Below are 21,502 nucleotides of genomic sequence, written 5' to 3' on the forward strand. Positions count from 1 at the left end.
AATTGCACTCTTAATGAGTGTTATGGGATCAGAAGGTTGAGTAAGTGTAAGCAACTGGAGATGAATGGGGCATTTTAAGAAGAGGAGAGAGGTAGCATATGGGCACTGAGTGATAAATAGGATTCAAGAGGCTTCTTGCATTGGAAATGGCCGTATGCTACAGGAAATGATACCTTAGGAAGGATCTAGGCTCCTGGTAGCTTCTCTTGAGGGCGTAGAAGGTTCTATCTGCTTGCCAGATGCCAGCACACTGCTTAGCATGCTTTCTCCCTGATTTTTAACTTCCAACTGTTCTAATGGAATGTATGTAACAGGCCAAATCACTCTTGCTTCCCAGAGCAAGCATGCAAGACGCCAAAGCAAATGCACTGCTGTGCCCGGCTCTAGATGCCTGCCAATTCAAGCTGAAGATGAGCATCAGGTTGCCAGGCCACTCCCCCCAGGGAGCCTGGAGAGAATATAAGGCTGGAACTTGTGGCTAGTCAGTAGCTGGAGCCTTCCCAACATGGGCTGCCGCGCCCGCCTACTTTGGCTGCTGTTCTTCCACGCTGCGATTCAACCTGAAGCAGGTACACAGCTAATGTCCCAGGGCTCTTTACACAGCTAATGCCTAGTGACAGGCTAGAATGAGAAAGTGTGGCTATTTGTCTCTTGTCCTCTGCTGCACCAGCTTAAAATCAAGTCAACACAAAGGGAGTGATTGCTCTGTTGGACATAATCCAACCACTGGCGAGATGCTGCTGTGATCAACCGCACATCACCTTCATCCGTTTTTTATGGACATGGAGTCAAATATTTTATGGAAGATTTGTTTTCTGTGAACAAAGCATTGGTCAGTTGTTTTCCTGGACACTGGCCCTGTTTGTAGGATTCTGGAGGGAAATAGAGAAGAGGGCCATTGGCCAAGGTGAGCCAGTAAGGGACTCTGAAGTGCTCTTTGAGTCATGCATTCATATTTTTGGTGTTTGGCATTCACTAAGAGTGTTGAGTTAGAGATGGCGTTTCTCTTCTAGTGTTGAGTGGATCTGGAAAACGTTAATAAAACACCCTGTCTTGAAATATTTGATATGGCATAAAATAATCTGGATTTGACTTATAAAGATTTCTATTCTGAAAAATCTCTACTTTATGAAAAGTAAATTGGCCTCTTTGATAGTCTTGGTCTTAATGTGAATTCTCTATTAGTATGTTTAGTCAGGCTTTAATTTCGTTTGAGACTGTACTAACTTGAAACATTTGGGCCAGAGAGATGGCTTAGTAGTTAAGAGCCCTGTCTGCTCTTCCAAAGGTCCTGAGTTCAATTCCCGGCAACCACCAGGATTGGTGGATTACAACCACCTATACTGAGATCTGGTGCTCTCTTCTAGTTTACAAGCTCATAATGCAGGCAGAACACTGCATTAAATAATAAAAAAATAAATCTTAAAAAAAGAAACATTTATATAATATTGATTATTTTTTATCATTGTTCATTGGCTTAGGGGGAATATTAAAGTCTTTTATCGTTTAATTTTCTCACTTGAGTATAAGTGAGAAAGTATACAAATGGATATTTGGAAATATTTATTAAACAAATAACTTGATTATAGATAATGTTTATGCAATGTTTCCAATATTGAAAACAGTTAAGTTGTACTAGAGCATAAGGAATTATTTAATGATTTCTTGAATGCTGTGTGCCTTCCTTTTTAATCTACATGTCCTATAATACTCAAGCCTGGGAATGCTTGTTAGAGAGCAGTGGTTCTCAACCTGTGGGTCATAACCTTTTGGGGGTCAAGCAACCTTTTTACAGGGGTCACCTAAGGCCATCAGAAAACACAGATTATGATTCATGACGGTAGCAAAATTACAGTTATGAAGTAGCAATGAAAATAGTCTTATAGTTAGGAGTCACCACAACATGAGGAACTTATTAAAAGGTCACAGCATTAGGAAGGTTGGGAACCACTAGAACCTTCAAGCCCTACCTTTCCAGGCGTAAGAACTTGGAGCAAGTTTTGAATCCCCATGCTGCTATGCCTGGTCCTACAAAAGGATGTGATGCATGAGATTATTGGGGAGATTAATGAAATGATGTTAGTAAAAAGTTTGGAAGGGTCCCCCAGACACAGAAACTGCTCAACCAGTCTAATTGCTGTTACACATGTTGTGGGTTACATCTCAAATGAAGAGATAAAATTATTAAATCTTGGATTCAGATTGCAACCCTTATCCACGATGTCTCCATTTTACAAGTTCCCCCTAAGAAGTCAGGATATCTCCCACCTTTCGATATTTCAGTAGCTATTTCCTTCCTTCTTTTTCTTTTAGTTGTATGCATGTTTCCACATGTGGACATGTGCGCCTGACTGAGTACAGGACCCCAGAGTCCAGAAGAGAAGTAAGCACCTCTGGAGCTAAAGTCACAGGCAATTGTGAGATGCTCAGTACATGTGCTGGGAACTGAACTCGGGTCTTCTGCAAGAGTAGTATATGCTTTTAGCCTCTGAGTTACCTCCTAGCCCCTCAGTAGTAATTTTAAAGTAATGGATTCAACTTTCCAAATATAGCAGAAAAGGAACTTTTCTTTTCTTTCCTTTTTTTCCTCTATGAATAACAAGCTGTGGAGATAAACACTGAGGACCCATGAACTCTACCAATGCTATGTGGAACTGATGGGGTTGCCTGACACATAAGAACTTTTGTAGTATTCTGAGAGAATTCAGAGTCCTACCTAATCATTCTAGCTCCCCTGTGGCAAAAATGATGCTGGGCTTCAGCATAGACAAAGTCAGTCTTGGCTTTGGGGATGTCAACCAAAGCACTGATGAAAATGACTTCTGGCCCAATCCAGAAAGTTCCTGGTAAGATCTGCCCCTAGCCATAGGTGGGGCTGATTTTGGAAAGTGCTTCTGGGGTATGGCTAGGCCTGTTTGGAATTGGCTCTGGAAAGGATTTAGCATGGACGCAGGACTGGGAATTGGAAAGATACATTTCAATTGGGGACAAGTTTAACAATATCTGAGAGCTGCGAGGGAAGTAACCCCCAAATTCAGTGGTTCTCTTAAGAATACATCTGGCAGCTCCCTTTTCCAACACTGGGGACAACAAAGTGGGTCCCCATGCAAGAATCAACTGTGGTCCTTGTCCTAACTTCCCCTGAGCCCCACCTCTCACCCTAGTGAACCTCATGTTTCAATGATAAAAATCTGTCCCAACGAGGGCTGTCGCTACTTTTCATGAAGCACTGATAACCTTGCCACAGCATTCAGCTCTCTTCTCTGCCTGACCTCTGTCCTCTTTGAAGTTTGCTAACCTCCTACGATGTGCTAGAACTGTCTTCCATGTTCAGAGAACACACTTTTTTTCTGTGGTCCCATGCTGGAATGTGGTTCCCAGCACTATTGAGGTCCATTTAAAGTCTTTGAGAACATGAATGGAAAAGCAATGAGCAAGAACATCATACCCTGGGCCCCCTCTGACCACGAGCTTCTCCCAAAACAAAACTAAGAGGATTATTTTTTCACCTGTGTCCTGCAAATAGAAGGAAATTTGTGCAGCTCAACTGATTTGGTAGACACTATATATAAGTCTGTTATCAACAGGGCTGACCCTCCCCTCCCTGCACCGCCCCCCTGCACCGCCAGCCCCTGGTGCCTCCTTTATTTTTGTACCCTTTGCAACCTTCCTATCTCTACCCATGCTCTTGCCGTGCCCCTCCTTGAAATGTTTATGTCAGTCTACAGCTTTCAGGTGGGGGTGCTCTTGAGCTTCCAGGAGCCAAGGATTAGTGACAGGATCTGGTGTAATAGGCTTTGCCAGCCTCTTGATAATTTCACAAGAGCCTAATAGACAATGGGACCAGTGTGACCTTCTAAGAACAACCACCCAGGGACATAGTATAGCTCCCTGAAGGTCATATACTGAAAGAAGGGATTTGTGGAACGTGCAGATCACTGGAGCCTTAAGTGTTACTGGGGCAATTCACACAAAAGATGCACAGGGCAACCTCGTGGCCACCACAAGAGGGCTGTTGGAGATATAGTGTAGGCCAGTGTTAACACAGGGGGAAATCTCTGGCCTAGGTCTCAGGTGATATCTGATGACGGTCCTAGCTTTTGAGTTGGTGGAAGCTAGGGGTCTGCTAAGAACATATTCCAGGGATTATTCGATATTCAAAAAGAATGCTGGGTCCAATACAGATGGTGGGTGACAAATGGCTGTCAAGGGGATTAAAAATAGTTCCAGAAGATTTTGATTCTTCAGACTATTCACAGTCGAGAAGTTCTAGCCAGCCTTGTATACTCTTTAACACAAGTGTCTTTATTTTTCTGGAAGCTTCAGTTCACAACACTACCCAAGGTAAATAGGGAAGCAGTCTCTACAAATCCCACCGTGGTCAACTGATACTTCTTGCGACTATGCTGCTGAAAGGTGCCTGCCCTGCCGTCCCATGTACTGGCTGGGTAAATGCTAAGCAAATGTCACACTGCCCTGGCGAATGCAATGAGGATCGGGCTGTAAATACTCACACATAACTGTCTCCCTTAGGGTTTTACAGTCACTGTGATGAAACATCATGACCAAAAGCAGCTTGGGGAGGAAAAGGTTTATTTCGCTCTGGAGATCCGCCCCACAGTTTACCACCGATGGCAACAGGGCAGGGACCTGGAGGCAGGAGCCATGCAGAGATTGTGGAGGGTGCTGCTTACTGGCTTGCTCCTCAGGGCTTGGCTCAGACTGCTTTCTTACAGAACCCAGGATCACCAGCCCAGGGATGGTACCACCCACAATGGACCGGGCTCTCCCACATCACTAATTAAGAAAATGGCTAACGGGCTTGCCTACAACTGAATCTCAGTTAAGGTTTTCTCCTCTCAGATGACTGTAGCTTGTGTCAAGTTGACATAATAGGGAGCATGCACACACACACATACACACACGTTCATTCTTTCAAATATGCTAACATGCCTCTCACACATATTCACACACATTCACCCACACTCTCATATTCATTCCTACATACTTTCATTCATCTATTCACAAGTACACTTTCATGTTTCAGATTCATTTACACACACTTACCACACATGAGCAGCCTGCTTCAAACACCGTTCTCCTTATTCCCCCACCCTAAAGAAAGCCTCTCGCCCTCACCCACTCCTCCTGCCTAGAGTATCCATTATCTCCTTGCCTAGTCCTCAAATCTCCCATGATCCCTAGCTCCTTAACTCATGTTTCCAACTAACACTCTCCAAACACTCGAAATCAAACAGGCAAGACACCATTTGTCCCCACCCCGGGCTGCCCTGGAGTTCTGTAGAGAGGGGTTGGGGACAGCTTCTAGCTGGGAGACATGTAGAGTTGTAGTTTGCATTACTCCAGATTGGGAGATTTTCCCATCAGTTTCCATATGAATGATCAAGAGCTGCCGTAGCTTGGTGTAGGGTGCGTGCATGTATTCTTGGCCTGTGTGTGGCTCTAGGGTCAGACCCCCGTGATAGCACCCATCTCCCCATACAGAGATGACAGCTAGGCCTGATGGTGACCACCCGTTACCATGTTCGGGATGTTGAGGTAGGACACTAAGTCTGATGCCAGCCTGGGCTACATAGTAAAATACTGACTCAAAGAACAAGGTAACAGACCAGCAGTTGGTTTGATCCTCCCTGCTATGGAAGTCCCCCCCTTTCTCCACAGCCAGACTCTGGCCCAGTGGTCACAGATCTTGCACTCCTACCCCTATTCTCCCTTCATCTCTTTCCTGGAATTACTCTTTTTAGAGAAAATCGTCCTAGCTTTTATTTTTTTGAGACAATGGCATCAGTCTGATTAGGATCTTTGAGTTCAGCCATCTGTTCTTCCTTGGCCCCGTGGCCCGTCTCATCTTAGACTGGTCCCTCTAATAACTCTCCCCCAGTGGCTCAATCTGCTTCCTGACCTGTGACAATCTATTCGCAGAACCCATCCAGCGTTACCTGTGACTGCGCTCTGGGTCTTTCTTCTCTCTCTTCTTAGTTGGCTAGTCCCATCACCGTCACCCAGGGCAGCTCTCTCACACCGTTCCTTTTCTTCTCCCGCTGCCGCCACTGGTTCAGGAATTTGTTCCCTTCTCCCCACCTCTAGCCTCTCCCACCTTGAAGTTCAACCTGTTCTTCCAACACCTGTGATTTAACACTCAAACCCCTCCCCTACCTGCCTCCACTTACCTTCCAGCTCTACTCAGTATCCCACTGACCATAATTCATATTTTCAGCACAGCAGGCCACTCCCCCACTTCGTAGCTTTAGGAAATGTATTTGAAGAATATGATTGGATATTACCAGGGACAAAGTGGTCCTCTCTCCCCACTCTCACTCATACAAACATGCTTCCTGGGATCCCAGGTCCGACAATGAGCAAAATGAAAATGAGGTCCATTTTACAGGCAAGAGCAACCACATTTCAAACTGCCTTGTTTGGTGAGTTGATTTGTTGACAGCTTGCTGGGTGTCTCCCCTGTGACCCTGGGACACTGGTTCACTGATTATCTCAGGAAACAAATAATGCCGGCATGGCTAGCACCCCCAGGACTTTGGTGTTCAGCTTTCCTGTCTTCAGTAAAGCAAAGAGCACCTGCTTTACTCGGGTTAGTTTGTATTACCTCAGCCAATTTGCCCACTTGCATCTAGAACCACAGCTGATGACTTGGGGTTGGTCTTGTCTGAATGGCCATGTTCATATGTGGGAATTTTAGTAGTTCAAGAAATGTGCTAGAAGTGGACAGGTTGAGGCATCTTCCTGAGGGGAAGACAACCTGTCAATAAGACTGTGGCTGGGAAGGGATGGACCTAAGCCATGGACCATGGACAAGATGAAGATGACACTAGGGAGAGGTTGAATATCCTCCAGAACCAAACATGGGCGCTGCCTCCTGTCAGCCGTGGGTCTGAGAAAGTTTCTTGGCTCTGTGTGTCCTAATTTCTTTGTGGCAGAGTCTCTCCAAATCAGCTCAGATCAGGGGCTGGACAGTGCTCAAAAAGGAACACCATGAACATTGAGTAGAGGCCAGCAGTACCCACTCTGGACTTCCTTGAGCCTTAGAGAGAGCTGCAGTCTCTTGCAGCCTAAATCATACCTCTGCTCAGTGGTCTGTAAGCTGCCTGATCTGGTTATTCATCTGTGAAGAGGACAGAAGGACCAGGTCACTTTTGATCCGTTTCAGGGCATCACCCAATGTCAAAGCACAGCTGGCTCTCCCAACAGGCATCTGGCAATTGATCAAATTATTACAAAATTGCCCTTCCCTATAGTACCATAGGCCTGGGTTCTAGGTTGTCTGCTGAGCAGGGAGTCACCTCACAGTGGCTAAAGCAGAGATATGGGCTGAAGGACAGGTAGCTCCCAGGAGGGGGTTGCAGGGGACAGTTCTGGCTTGCAATTAATGACATTAGGAAAAGTTATTGCTCCTGACCAGGAAGAGTCAGGAAGGAGTTCAAAACAAAACAAAACAACAACAAAGACCTGCTATATTTATTCTGAGTAGAAACCAAATATACCTTTATTAATCAAATATACCTTTAAAAAACAAAAACCAGGACCAGGCCTTTAATCCTGGAACTTGGGAGGCAGAGGCAGGCAGATTTTGTGAATTCAAGATCTAAACAATCCTTAGGATCTTCCCAAATGAGAAAAAGTAGATAATGAAAATAGGAATAGAAAAAAATTAACAGAAAATTTGTTTTGAAAAGATAGTCTTAGCGATGTTAGGAGCACCGAATTAACTAAGAGTATAGTAGAATTTATGTATAAACTGTCACTTCTTAAGAGGAAATCCAACATAACCACAGACTGCTAGAGAATCATAGTGAAATATACTGGCTGACAAATTGTCAACATAACTGAAATTAACACAGAACTGACAGAAAAAGGGAATTTTATGACTAAGTGTATCCCAAAACAGGGGCTTAAGGGAAACTGGTTCTTTCCTGTTGGCACCTCTATTCTGGTGACTGCAAATTTAGATCCCCAGGCCCTGCTCTCTTGTGCCTGGGGATTGGCGGGTTTGGAGCAAGGCCTAGGAGGTTTCCATGGGGTTGACTGTGTTCAGGGGTCCCTACACGGCTCTAACATGGAGGTTGCATCTCAGCTTGTTACAGGAGAGACATCAGAGGATCCGGTGCAAGGCTGGAGAAGGGACGGCCGATGAGAAGCCCAGTCCAAGGCATGTCCATGGAACAGCAAGATGGTGAGCCCTAGCCAGACAAATGGCCATGCCTGCAGGAGGATGGGGCAAGGGAGTATGGGGAAAGACACCAAAGATCCTGGGATGGATAGTCCACACTCAGTAGGATGAGTCCCTCATCTTCAGACAGAAACACACCCCAGTGTTCTCTGTGCTTAACAAGACAGAAATGCAGTCAGAGCCTTCTCTATCTGCACGGTTCTTCTGCATCAGTGAGGAAAGGTGTTCTCTAGTGCTGGCATGCGTGGGAATGACAGCGTGTTGAACACACAATCTTGGGCCTCACCCCTAGACACAGGTGTACCCCAGAATCTTCATATTTAATAAGCTTCCTCAGAGGTGGCAACAGGTCTGTCTGAGGGCCACACTTTCCTGCTCTGTGGTGACTGGGAAGCGGAAAGATAGCAAGAGAGCGTGCCCTCTGTTTCCTCTGTCACAGCCCTCCCTCAACAGTCCTTGTCTATGTAATTATTGGTTTGTAAAATGGAGATGATAAAAAATGGCTCCTAAGTGTTCCCTCTGGGCCGAGCACTTCACCTGTATTTGCTTCGTGGTCACTCTTTAAGGTATGCACTGTTTTCTTTTGGCATATGAGGAAAAGAGACGCTTGGTGGCCCCACATGTACTGATTGTATAGCTAGTGGCTGACCCAGGCATACCCCCACCTTTGGCTGTTTTTTATCCATTGTCCTAGCAAAGGTTGCTGCCCCCTGAGAACACTGGGACAACAAGTAGGCTGCTGCCCAGCGAAGTGCTGGCAGGTAAAAATGTTGAGTGCCAAGCGACAGCAGAGGGCAGCCTGTCCCTGGGCAGAATGCACGCTACACGTTCTCCAAGCAGTTGCATTTCCCAGTTCCCACAGGGCACAGTGGAAATGACCCAAGAATCCAAGCTCTTGGACTCAAGTACCAAGAGGGTGGAGTTGGACAGTTTCTGTCTTCTTAGATGAAGATTGTCTTGCTGGAGTAGGTGGTAGTTAGGACACAGAATGACAAGGGACTGAAAAGAACAAAGCAAAGTCTTGTGGCTTCCCATCAGAGCAGGACCTAAACTTGTGACGGAGAATTCTATCCCAAAGGAGGGTTTTCGGGAGACCTATGGGGTCCCATTTTGGTTCTCCTTAACTAGTGCTCTGTCACCAGGAAGCAGCTGCTACTGTCATCCTTTCCTCCCTGCTACCGTGGGGACAACAGTATCCTACACGGTCCCTGGGAGCCTTACAAAAATGTCTGTGTAGAGCAGCAATTCTCAACCTGTGGGTCGCTACTCCTTTGAGGGGTGTGGCACATCGGGTCTCCTGCATATCAGATGTTTACATAACGATTCATAACAGTAACAAAATTACAGTTACGAAGTAGCAATGAAATAATTTTATGGTTTGGGGGGCGGTCACCACGACATGAGGAAGCATATTAAAGGGTCACAGCATTAGGAAGGCTGAGAACCACTGTAAAGGGTTTAGCCAAGAGCTGGGAACACAGGCGGGACTTCCAGGAAGCTGGTGGGGAAATGACTCTATTCACCAACACTTAGGTGGGGGTGGAGAATACCTTTCTCCCAAAGACTGGCTTCCTGTGCAGCTTGTGGAAGGTTCTAGCAGGTGTTCTGGCCGAGTGGAGGTGTATTTTGAAGGCGTGTGGGGCACAGTGTGCGATGACCTGTGGGACAAGAAGGAAGCACAGGTCGTGTGCCGGCAGCTGGGCTGCGGAGCTGCCGTGTCCACCCTGGGAGAGGCCCACTTTGTCCAGGGCTCTGGTGCCATTCTTCTAGATGACGTGCAGTGTTCTGGGACCGAGGCCTCCCTGGGGCAGTGCTCCCATGCTGGCTGGTTCATCCACAACTGTGGGCACGAGGAAGACATTGGTGTCATCTGCTCTGGTAAATCATTTTTCTATCTTTTCCAAGACTTGATTTTTTACTTTATCCAATCATTCCTCCCCCCACCCCCACCCCCACCCAAAGCAAGCCTTTGCATATACTGTCTTGCGGGATCAAAAGCCCTGTCTGCTCATGGTCTCAGGAACTTTCCAGAATGACACTTGTGTGGCGCTTTTCCTTCATGGGCTTTGGGAAACAGCTGGAAATGGACCTCTTATTCCTCTCTGGTCCTGCTGCGTCCACTTAGGTGGCAACCGTAACACTGGAAGGAAGATAGATTGGAAATGGAAACCCTCGGGCCAGCCACATGGTTATGCGATTTGTGGGTCCCAGTGTGAGAGCTATGAGAAATGTCAAGACAGAGACAGCAGAGCACCAAAGGGTGGGCCCCTTCTAATTGTGGGCCCTGTGGGATTACAGGGAGGTACCCCTGGGTAACCCTCTACTGGTCCTGTCTTCACACTCATCTCTCTGTGCTTGGTGTAGAATTGTACATCTCATAGCTTTTTTTTTTTTTTTCCTAATTAAATGGGAGTGATCATTGTGACAGTAATCATCGGAACCCGCTACCTTGCCTTGTATCCTGAAAGCCAGTCTGCTAATAACACGATCCCAAAAATTCTGCTTTTGTGGGAAATGTTGCTCCTAGAGCGGATGATAGGTTAAGGCGTAGAGCTAGGTAGGAGAAGAAAGGCTAACTGAAGCTGCTAACTAGCCCCTCCCAAGTCTCCTCTGTTCGTACTTCAAGATCCGAGGCTGGGCGTGGTGGCCCACGCCTTTAATCCCAGCACTCGGGAGGCAGAGACAGGCAGGTCTCTGTGAGTTCGAGGCCAGCCAGGACAGCCAAGGCTACACAGAGAAACCCTGTCTTGGGGGAAAAATAAAGATCCAACCTTCCCAAAAGCAGGAGCTGAGGCTCCATCCACTGGCCGAGAGCTAAGTACTCACCTAATGAGTGTTTTCTGTGGAGAGCTTGGGCAATCTAGCAGGGAACAAAATGGCCTCCTTGCATATGCCCACCCCCACCAGCAAGCAGCATGTCATTCCTGGTGACTGCAGATGTCATGAGCCCTGCCCGGGTCAGGGTCTTCCCCACTGCAGGGAGTTTAGAGAAGTCTTGGCCTATGAAACTGCCATTCCAGCCTGCAGGAGAAAGGCAGCCTTAGCTCCTCTGGTTATTCTTACTCTGAGCCCTGCTCTAAGATCGAATTGTGCCACGTGCTTCTGAAAGCCATTTCCTGTGAGCCCTCGCTCGGCCCAGCTGCTATGGGGGCAGAATTCACACGCGCCTCATGCAAGTGTTCTAAGCAGCCCGAGTGTGCAGAAGGAGGTTTTTGCTGCCTTCTGAGGCTGCACGTGCTTGGACCAGGTACCTGGAGTTGGTGGGTACGGAGTGGCTAAGAACAGTCTAGTTAGCAAATTAGCGTAAGCATACATCTTACTTTGGGGGAACTTAGAAGCCCTTCTCAAGTATATGGTTCTGCGGTTGTTCTCAGCGGGGGTGATTTTGTGCCCTAGAAAGCATCTGGACATTTTGATTGTCACACTGGGGGATGTCCCTGGTGTCTGTAGGTGGCATTGGGGACTCTTTTAACCTCCTACAATGCACAGGATGGCTCTCTACAGCAAAGAATGTTCATGTAAGATGGTAATAGTGCCGAAGCTGAGAAACTCCACTTTAGAATCAAGCATGTGCAGGTGGAGATACTGACTTCAGTAACTCACTATGATCAATGATGCATTGATAGCTGATTGATTAATAGCTACTTTCATAGTGATGGAAATTGTCTAAAACTCTTTACCCAAGTATAAACCTGGGCTCAGCGCTTTCCAATAATTTCATCTGATTGTCTTCTCTCCTGATTTAAAGTTGATTAAGTTTGCCCTGTAATTTGTTGTCCCATTCCAACTCCTTAAAGTGCCCACCTCTCCTGACAAAGGTAGAAAGACAAAGGATGCTAACTGGGAAACCGAGTAGTTGACCTGTCAGTGAGAGAACTGATAATGGGTTAATCAGTTTTTGGACTTCCCAAGCAGCGTGGCTCAGGGTTGCCTACCCTAAACAAAGACTCTAAAGTCCCACTCATTTTCAAAGTCTAAATGATACCAAAGTTGCATTTACTTTAATATGAAACAGCTTTTGAAATATTCAACACCAGGTAGCATAACTCCCTTAAGAAAATGCACCTATTCAGCCTGTGGCCATTCCAGCTCCAACCTCAAGCTGAGAAACTTGGCAAACCAACCCTCATTCAAAGACCTGCGCACACTCTGAGCACGACTCACACTTACATGTATACATGCCCACAGATACTGAGCAAAGGCAAATGAATTTTCCTTCCCAGATAGCATTGGCCTTCCTGAACTCACCCTGTGTAACCAATTCCAAGCTGAGATTTCCATTGGGGACATGGTCCTAGGGCATCAGCAAGCCAATCAGCAAGGCGGGACATTGCAGATTTTATCCTCTTCCATAGACTCACTTTGCATTCTACCTTCTTTTCTTCCTCATAGAATCTGAACACATTCTCACAGAAAATGAAGCGTCAAGAGATCTTGGTAAGAGCAAAGACCTTAGAATGTCTTTAATAGAGGACCCACAAGCTCCCTTAGTAATCTGATGGCATTTGCTACCATAACCCAAATGGGAGGCAGGAGAGGGCAGAAAGCAAATGATGGATCAAAAAGGCCCACCAAAAGAAAGAAAATGAAAAGATAAATTCCTTGGCTTTAACTACGCAGGTAGAATTTCAACCCCAAACTGCTTTGTTCCTGTTACCCAAACTTATTTCAGAAGTTTCTGGAGGAGAAACACACCAGAGTTGGCAAATTACAATTCAAAGATGCAATTGAACTCTCTGTGACTAAGGAGAGTCCTGCCTTTTATACATGAAGACAGAGAGGGGAGTCCAAGGACGTGTCTCTTCCGTTCCTCCATCACAGGCTAATGGAAGAAAGAGGAAAGCCTCGGCTTATCCAACAACTGAGTTTGTTGATACTCTCCCCGTAGGAGTGCCCTTCTGTAGCCTTTGACTCTGCTGTCTTCAGGAAGTCGATGTATTTGTGCACATAATCCAATTTGTAAATGGGCTGCCTGAGCTTGTCATCACTTCTCACGTTCCACTGACCAGATCCTACTGAACACGCTTCCCTTCTTGCATGCAACCATGGTGCCAGCTAATGTCTAAGAGCAGCCATGCATACAGTCCACTTAGGTGTGCTCTTTCTCATGGGAATGACTTTTGTTTATTTATCTTTGCTCGTAGATGCTGAAATCTTAACGCCGTTTCCTGGTGGTGAGTCAAGGTTTCCTAGCTCCTTGTGTGGTGTGCTTTGGTGGGTATCACATATCTAACTAGTGGGTAGGCATTCAGTCATATAAATTATACCAAATAGAATGATTTCAGCAGAGAATCCCTGTGCGTTCACTCCATTTGTAACACTCTATGAACTTTGTTTGAATTGTCTTGTTTTGTTTACTATGTTGAAGGAAGCTCTACCCTCTTCCTACGTGTTCTTGGTCCAAGTACTTAGACCAAGACACCCCCCCCCCATCCGTACTACCCATCACCCACTCTTACACCATTATGAACACCCACCACCAGCACCTTTGCTTCTTGGCACTTGGCATGCTTGCAGATTCCTGCTTAATTCTACGTTAAAATGACTCACTTTAGAAAAATGGTAGTATTGCCAGTGGGACCTGCCCTAAGGCTTGAATGTGTCAGATACTTCTCACAGCACTTCCTGTGAATCCTAGCTCAGGATGGGGCAGAATTCATCTTTGTTGTCAGACTCTGACTTCTGGGAAAAGAAAAATCAGGTCCACACTACTAATGAGAGGATCCTGTGCTATCTGGTCAGGTGTGGTGCATATACAGTGAGTGCTCAGTGTGTAGCTAGGCTGGATCCTAGCAGGATCCTAGTGGATCCAAGCAGAGTAGCTTCCTTCCAGCAGTACTTTTGTACCTTTAAGACTGGCCACAGTTGCAGCTCACGAATGGGTCAGGACCATGCTCCGGGCGAATTGAAGTTTTCTACCATGGCCAGTGGGGCAGGGTTTGCGATGACCAGTGGGACTTGCGTGAAGCCGACGTGGTGTGCCGACAGCTGAACTGCGGGCGTGCCCTCGAAGCCCCAGTCCGGGCACGATTTGGTGATGGCCCAGGGGAGTTTCTGCTGGATGAGGTGGCCTGTACTGGGACAGAGAGGTTTTTGGGACAGTGTTCTCATGCAGGCTGGCACCTACATAATTGTGGTCCTGGAGAAGATGCCAGTGTCATCTGTGAAGGTAAGAGCCGCCTCTCCCTCCAACAATACATATTTTGTTATCAAGATTGCATTTACCTCAATCCCTGTCCGCACCTTTGCCTCTGCAGCTGCGATCACAAATTGGCTTTGCTGCTTAGGTAGGCCAAGTGTAAAGAGACATGGGTAATTTATGTGCTCAGGACTTGAGCTCAGGATTTTCAGACACTAGACGTTGAAATGGGTTTTATACAGAAAACAGAGTGGCAGGCATAGGCAGTTCCATCGTAATTGTTTCAAGACATCTCATAAAGAGACAACCCAACTCACTAGTGAATGACTCACGCACAGGCACTGTGAGACATGAAGATAAAAAAATTCCCGTTAATACCCACAGTCCAACGCAAGCCTTGTGGTGGAACATAGCACCCTGGGAGGTGAGATAGAAAGCTAGTGGAAAGTTCAAGGCTAGCCTATATGACAACGTGAGTTCCAGGCTTGCTTGGTCTACATAAAGGAGCTCTTGTCTCAAAAGATTAGAGCGATCTGGTGAAATGGCTCAGCTGGTAAAGAGATTGCTATGTAATCATGTGGACCTGAGAGTGATCCCAAGAACCTATGTTTTTCTTTTTTTTAAAGGGCAGGAGCAGTTGTGCTAACTGGCCAGACCCTGGCCTAGAAAACAAGGCAGGTGGAAGCTGACCTCTGACCTCTGCTTACCCAACACGTGTACCTGTGTACATATACAGAAATAGAATTTGTGACCTAGAATAGCTTGAGTTTGCCCTGCTGATTTTGATTTTGTGGCAGGTATTGGTGATGAAAACTCCTTGAAGAAAGAGAAGACTGAGATCAGTGTGATGCTGGGCTTCTCATCCCAGCATTGTGGACATTTGGGGTTGGCGTTGGTGGGGGGTGGGCTGCCCTGTACATTGGAGCTATTTCATAGCATGCCTGGTCTCTACCAGCCAACAACTGTAGCATCCTCAATGCAGTTGTAACAGTTGAAATGTCTTCTAATATGTCCCCTCGCAGAGCAAATTAGCCCGAACTTAGAACCACTGGTCTAGGGATACAAACCTGACTCTCGATTTCCACCAACCACAGGACTAATTTTCAACACATTATCAACGGCAAGATACATTGACGCACCAAGTGGGAAGGGACACTGGATTAAAATTAAAGGGTTAAGTGGGAATGGACTTCCATTGGTTCCAGTGATCACAGTGTCTGCTTTCCTGGGCCATTATGATGTTACCCACGGCTAGAGAGGTGGCTTTGCACTTAAGAACATATACTGTTCTTAAAGAAGATGCAAGTTCAGTTCCCAGCACCCATGTTGAGAGGCTCATAAAGGCATATAAGTCCAGGTCCAGGGAATCTAACATTCTCTTCTGCCTCCATGGGCAGTGTACCCACATGCACATACCAACACACACACACACACACACACACACACACACACACACACACACACACACAGAGCTCAGTGGTTAAGAGCACTTGCTGCTCTTGCAGAGGATCTGGGTTCTGTTCCTAGCTCTTATATGACAGCTTGCAACCATCTAATTTCAGGGGATCTCTGCGCCACCCTCTTCTGACCTTCTTGTGGGCACCAGACATGCATGCACTGCATTTATGCATTTATCCAGCCAAATCACTCATACACAAAAATAAGCCAATATTTTTAAATAAATAAATAAAATGTAAAAGATTAACTTTTAAGATATTCCTGATGTTAAATAGAAAATGCTTTTTGCTCACTTTACTCCTTCTAAATGATAACTTCATTTTTGTTTTGATTACTCAAGTTTGAGTTATTCTGCAATACTGCCATTTTCATTTGCCCCAAGGGAGCTGCTTGTAAGGCCAACTCCCCACTCCCACCCCCGTTAAGAAGGTGGCATAAACTCTTTGAATAGTTCACGGGACTGAGTGTTTTGTGAACATTCTTCTGAACCATGTGAAGCAAATAGCTGGGGAAGAAACCTGACTCAAATGCCGTTAGCTGTTTTCTTACTCCAATAGCCACTGAATTCTCAACCCCTCTCCCTACAGGGACAGGCCAGGAGCCAGTGGCGAGGCCCCAAGGTAAGAACTGATCCCTTCATTTGATGCTTACTTCTGAGCCACTTGCTGAGCCAAGTTCAGAGAGAATGTGTTGTATAATCCATACATAGTCACCCCTTCAGGAGTTTGGTGGCAGAGGGTTTGGGTCCCCTTTCTGCCACTTCACTAGTGACAGTGATCATAACAGCTCTTCGTCCTCTTCCTTCTCCTCATGCTCCTCCTCCTCCTCCTCCTCGTCCTCCTTGTCCTCCTTTTCAAGACAGGATTTCTCTGCATAGTCTTGGACTCAATTTGTAAACCAGGCTGGCCTCGAACTCACAGCGATCCACTGGCCTCTCGCTCCTGAGTGCTGGGATTACAGGGGTGCACCACCATGCCTAGTTCATTTATGTGCTTCTTAAAGAGGAGACAAAACAGCTGCCTCACAGTACTCCATATGGGTTGAAGGTCACAGGCTCGGAATGGGGACAAGTTACCAACATTACTGAGGTGTGTGACAGTTCTGGGTGACAGCTTAACCCACAGAGTCACTACTTGTTTTAGTCTTTAGTTCAGAGGCCAGAACCCCTTTTGGAAGATTTACGTTTCACAAGCCAGGTAGTGTCTTGGTAGTGACTAAACAGCTGAGACAATGTGAAACCAGCCTCAGGCAATCATGAAATCATGGGTCTGTCTGTTCCCACCTAAAATTTCTCTTGTAAAATCAGATTCTGGAGCTGGGTGATGGTTATTTGGTAAAACAAACAAACAAACAAAACCACAAAACAACAACAACAGAAACAAACAAAACTCCTATGCAAGCAGAAGACATAGCACCCACATAAAAGGCAGGCTTGGTGGTGGGTACCTCAAACTCCAGTACTGAGAGGGTAGAGACAATCAGATCTCTGGAGCTTATTGGCTAGTCAGCCTAGCTGAATTGATGAACTCCAAGTTCAGTAAGAAAGCCTGTCTCAAAAAAAAAAAAAAAAAAAAAAAAAAAAAAAAAAAAAAGGTGGCGAGTAATGGATGATTACAGAAATACCAACGTCAACATCAACCTCCTCCCCCCCCCCACACACACACACAGAGAGAGAGAGACATGCGTGCGTGCATGCGCGCGTGCGTGCGTGCGTGCGTGTGTGTGTGTGTGTGTGTGTGTGTGTGTGTGTGTGTGTAGTGTGTGTAGACCTAGCTGTGAGGTAGGACAGATTCTACTGGTTCCTGGCTCCAGTACTAAATGAATTAACTCTAAACATGCTCTATGCATGACTTATTTAATATTTATAAGAAACTTTTGAGATGGGTGGTTTTAAAATATTCACTTTTTGATGATTAAAAACAGAATCTGAAAATTAATTAAATTTCCCCAAACAATGTTTTTAGCTAGTCAGAGGAGCTGTGCTAGCTGGTTGGATGATATCATACTTAACTTGGTCATGATGGAGAGCTGACGCTACAGGCATCTCACTCACCCTGCTCAGTGGCCATAAGCAGGAGAAATTGGAGACGTTCCTCGTTTTTCTTCCCTTCACTTTACACAGCTAATACTTCAGAAAACTCTGTCTCCACTTTCAAAACATATGCTAAACTCTTCAGCATCTTTCACCCCCGAGAGTCTTGTCATCTTTTGTCCTACTGATGGCAACGGTGCTCTAAGCAGCCACCTACCTCTGTTATACCCCACCCCATAAATGGTAAATTGGATCATGGCTCTGTACTCAAAACCTCCCAAAGTGTGCTTCATTGGTTTTATTGTGTCTTTCTGTCTCTGTCTCTTTCTCTCTGTCTCTACCGCTCACTCACTTGCTCACTTGTTTGCTCTGTGTGTGTGTGTGTATGTGTGTGTGTGTGTGTGTGTGTGTGTGTAATTATCAAAACAATGTAGTCATGATAACCTGGAACTTAGAATGAATATATGCCTCCCAAACTGAACTCATGATCCTCGACGTGCTGGAATTAGATTAAAGGTATATACCACTCAAAGGCTTCCATGTATGTCTCTGACCACTGAGGAAATGCTTCATCTTGCATCAGGTCTGCCTCTGACCCTCTGTCCAGCCCTTGAAATAGACAAGGCAGTCTCAACTTAGGCCCAGTCCCAGATCTTCCTTCAGTCCCTTTTTTCCTCCACATTTCCCCATACTTTTTTTTTTTTTTTTTTATCATCAAGTCTCAGATAAAATTCCACTCCAACGGAGAGAATGCCCTTGAATACATAATGCAAACAGGCTCCCTCTCAGCCACATTCTATATGATCCATCTGTCCCATCGCCATCTGAGATCATCTTTGTATTTTTGCTTTAATCTTTTGCCTGTCCTCTGTTCTCCTTCTCCTCTCTCCCTCGGGAAGGGAGTTGGTGAGAGAGGGCTGTTTCATCTTTAAATAAGAGCCAAGAGCAGTTCTGGTCAGTAACAGACAGCTTCTAGGTAGATGCCTATGGAGTGAAAAGGGCACTTCAGAGCATTCTAACATGAGTCATTATCAGAACAAAGGCAGCAACTCCTCTCCGTAAACACCACTTACCAAGCACGGAGCAGTCCATTGTGCAGGATATCTACTATCCTTCCAATCCCAGGAGGCTCAGAGTTCAAACAGTCAATTCCAGTAATTAGCTAAGGGTCAGTTGGCTGTTTTGTAGCTTTTCTACTTATTTCCCTACCACCCATGTGGTCACTACTCTTATATTTTTAATATATATGTGTATATATATGTTTTACTATCAACCATTTGAAATATGTAGAACTATATATATATATATATGTATATAGTTATTATATGCTAAATAGTTGTACAAATGGTCCCTACTTATGTTGCTTTGACATGACTTCTTGACTTCCTGACTATAAGAAAGAATATGAATTAAATAGAAAGCATATAAGAAAGAATATGAATTAAATAGAAAGCATACTTTGGTGCTTTTCATTTTGAATTTTATCTTTTTCTTAGGTCGGCAACATACATTACAGTCCCTTTTCCCATAGTGGGTAGCCACAGTGAATCATGGTAACCTGCCAGCCATGAGGCAGCACAGGAAACAGCCAGTCTCTATAGGACATTCTGTTACTAACGTGTGATGTTTGATAGATTAGTTATAGTAGACGCATTTGTCATATTTTGTGGAGGTGTGCACATGTTCTCATGTGTGGTACATACACAGGTGTGTGTGTGTGGTGTGTGTGTGTGTACATGTATGTTTGGGTACATATGCATGCAGAGGACAACCCTAGGTCCATCTTGTCTTTGAAACTGGGTCTCTTAGTGGCTTGGAGTTCCTCTAGTAGACTAGGCTAGCTGGCCAGCATACCTCAGAGATCTACCTATCTCTGCTTCCTCAGAGCTGCTTGGCAAGCACAAGCTACTACAAAAGACTTTTTGTTTAGGATATTTTAACCCAAGATATTTTGACTTATGATCTTTTTCAAGATGCAACTGCATCATCAATCAACATTAGTAATATAATAATCTGACAGATACAATAATTATGATGATTGTATATCATCTTCTACAATTAAATTATCATATTACATTATATTATAATATGTGACATGTTACATATCGCATTACATTATGTGACATATGGAATAGAATGCCATTATATGTGTATAGAAAAGATTAATAGAGTTGTCCATTGAGGGTCCACTCAGGTCTGAGGGAAGCATGAGCTGAGGATATAGCTCAGTTCTGGATGTGTCACCATCCTCTTACTTTGTGCCTACTTAAGAACAGCTGTAGAGTGGACAGCGGATGAGTGGCCCTGAGTTCTTGTGATGACTGCTCACTCCCAGTTATTTAAAAAAGCCATGTATGAAAGCTTTATCCTGAAAATCTTCAGGAGGGCAATCAACTAGGCGATTATTTCCTGGACTCTGTTAATCCCAAGAGCCTGCATTTCACCAAGAATTGATTTTCTAGTTTGTATTTCAGACCTATCACATTAGACTAATAAATATGCCAAGTAACAGTCACTCAATTGAATTGAATAGGAATTATCTTTATTTATTTGTATCACTAGGTGATAGAAATCCAGCAACCATATTATCAGGTAAGAGATTTATTATTATTATTATCACTGTTATTATTGCTGTTTCCTCTGGGAAGGCCTGTTTGCCCATCTAAATCCAGGAGAGAAGACGAGCCAGTAGGTGCTCAGTTGTGTCCCTGAGAGATTCTCTTAACCTGTCTTGGATGTTGGATTTGTGCAAGAATGATCTCCAGGGCATCATTGCAATAGACTCACTAACCGTTTAAAACTGTCTAAAAAGGAAATTTTATTTTTAGGAAATTTTAGAAAATGTTTTGATTATATAGGCTTTTATAATTAGTTGTTCAGCACAGTGTGATTGGCTACTCTTGGAGTGTACAAACTTCCTCAGTTTCGGTAATGACAGGTTTTCAATTTCCTTTGGAGGAAGACGCATTTGCTCACATATATTGGTCTATTGTATGGGTTTGCTGTGGCATACTTTTATGACTTAAAGCAGTTCATCATGGTGGAGAAAACTAGGCAGCAGGAGCTTAGCTGCTGGCTACACCACATCAATAATCAGGAGGCAGAGTGATGAATTTGTGCTGCTGCTCAGCTGTTTTCTTCACTTACACAGGTCAGGATCCCAGCCTAGGGAATGGCACCGCCCACAGTGGTCAGGTCTTCCCATCTCAATTAGTGCAATTATGAGAACATCTCACAGGCATGCTCACATGTCCATATCCCAGGGGATTCTAGATTCTGTTGACAATGAGCAATGTGACAACAGAGAGCCTCAAGCCTTCTAACACTGCTATAGCTACAAACTACTACAAACCTAGAAGCAATGTGATACCTCTGTGACAACTATCAGACACTAATACAGCACCCACAGATGGTGCGATGACTACAGATAGGATAATACCTATTAACAAAAACTCCGGTAATGAAACCCCAAGTAAAATAAGCCTAAGAAAGAAATAATAGATCTTGAAGCTCTGTCCTATCAAACCAATTCTTAGAGGGAATATAATTATCACTGAAGAACATTGAATACCTGCACTTGGACTTTAAACCTGGCAGAGATGGGATAGGGAGTATTTATTGAGTCTAGGGGGTGTAGGGTCAGTGGCTAAGAGATACACTAGCATTT

The 21,502-nt window shown here is 45.0% G+C and overlaps 1 protein-coding gene across 1 annotated transcript in view; it reads left to right on the top strand.

Annotated features, from left to right (window-relative positions):
* Positions 1 to 505: 505 nt before the first annotated feature.
* The window catches only part of LOC127188790 (deleted in malignant brain tumors 1 protein-like), a 114,228-nt gene continuing 93,231 nt past the window's right edge, over positions 506 to 21,502 (top strand). The window contains exons 1-4 of the mRNA XM_051145095.1: positions 506 to 569; positions 8,111 to 8,209; positions 16,391 to 16,423; positions 20,398 to 20,427. Of these exons, the coding sequence (XP_051001052.1) occupies positions 506 to 569; positions 8,111 to 8,209; positions 16,391 to 16,423; positions 20,398 to 20,427 (226 nt within the window). The remainder of the gene's footprint in view (positions 570 to 8,110; positions 8,210 to 16,390; positions 16,424 to 20,397; positions 20,428 to 21,502) is intronic.

This window comes from Acomys russatus, chromosome 5 (genome assembly GCF_903995435.1).
Source record: "Acomys russatus chromosome 5, mAcoRus1.1, whole genome shotgun sequence".
In the NCBI taxonomy this organism is placed as follows: domain Eukaryota; kingdom Metazoa; phylum Chordata; class Mammalia; order Rodentia; family Muridae; genus Acomys; species Acomys russatus.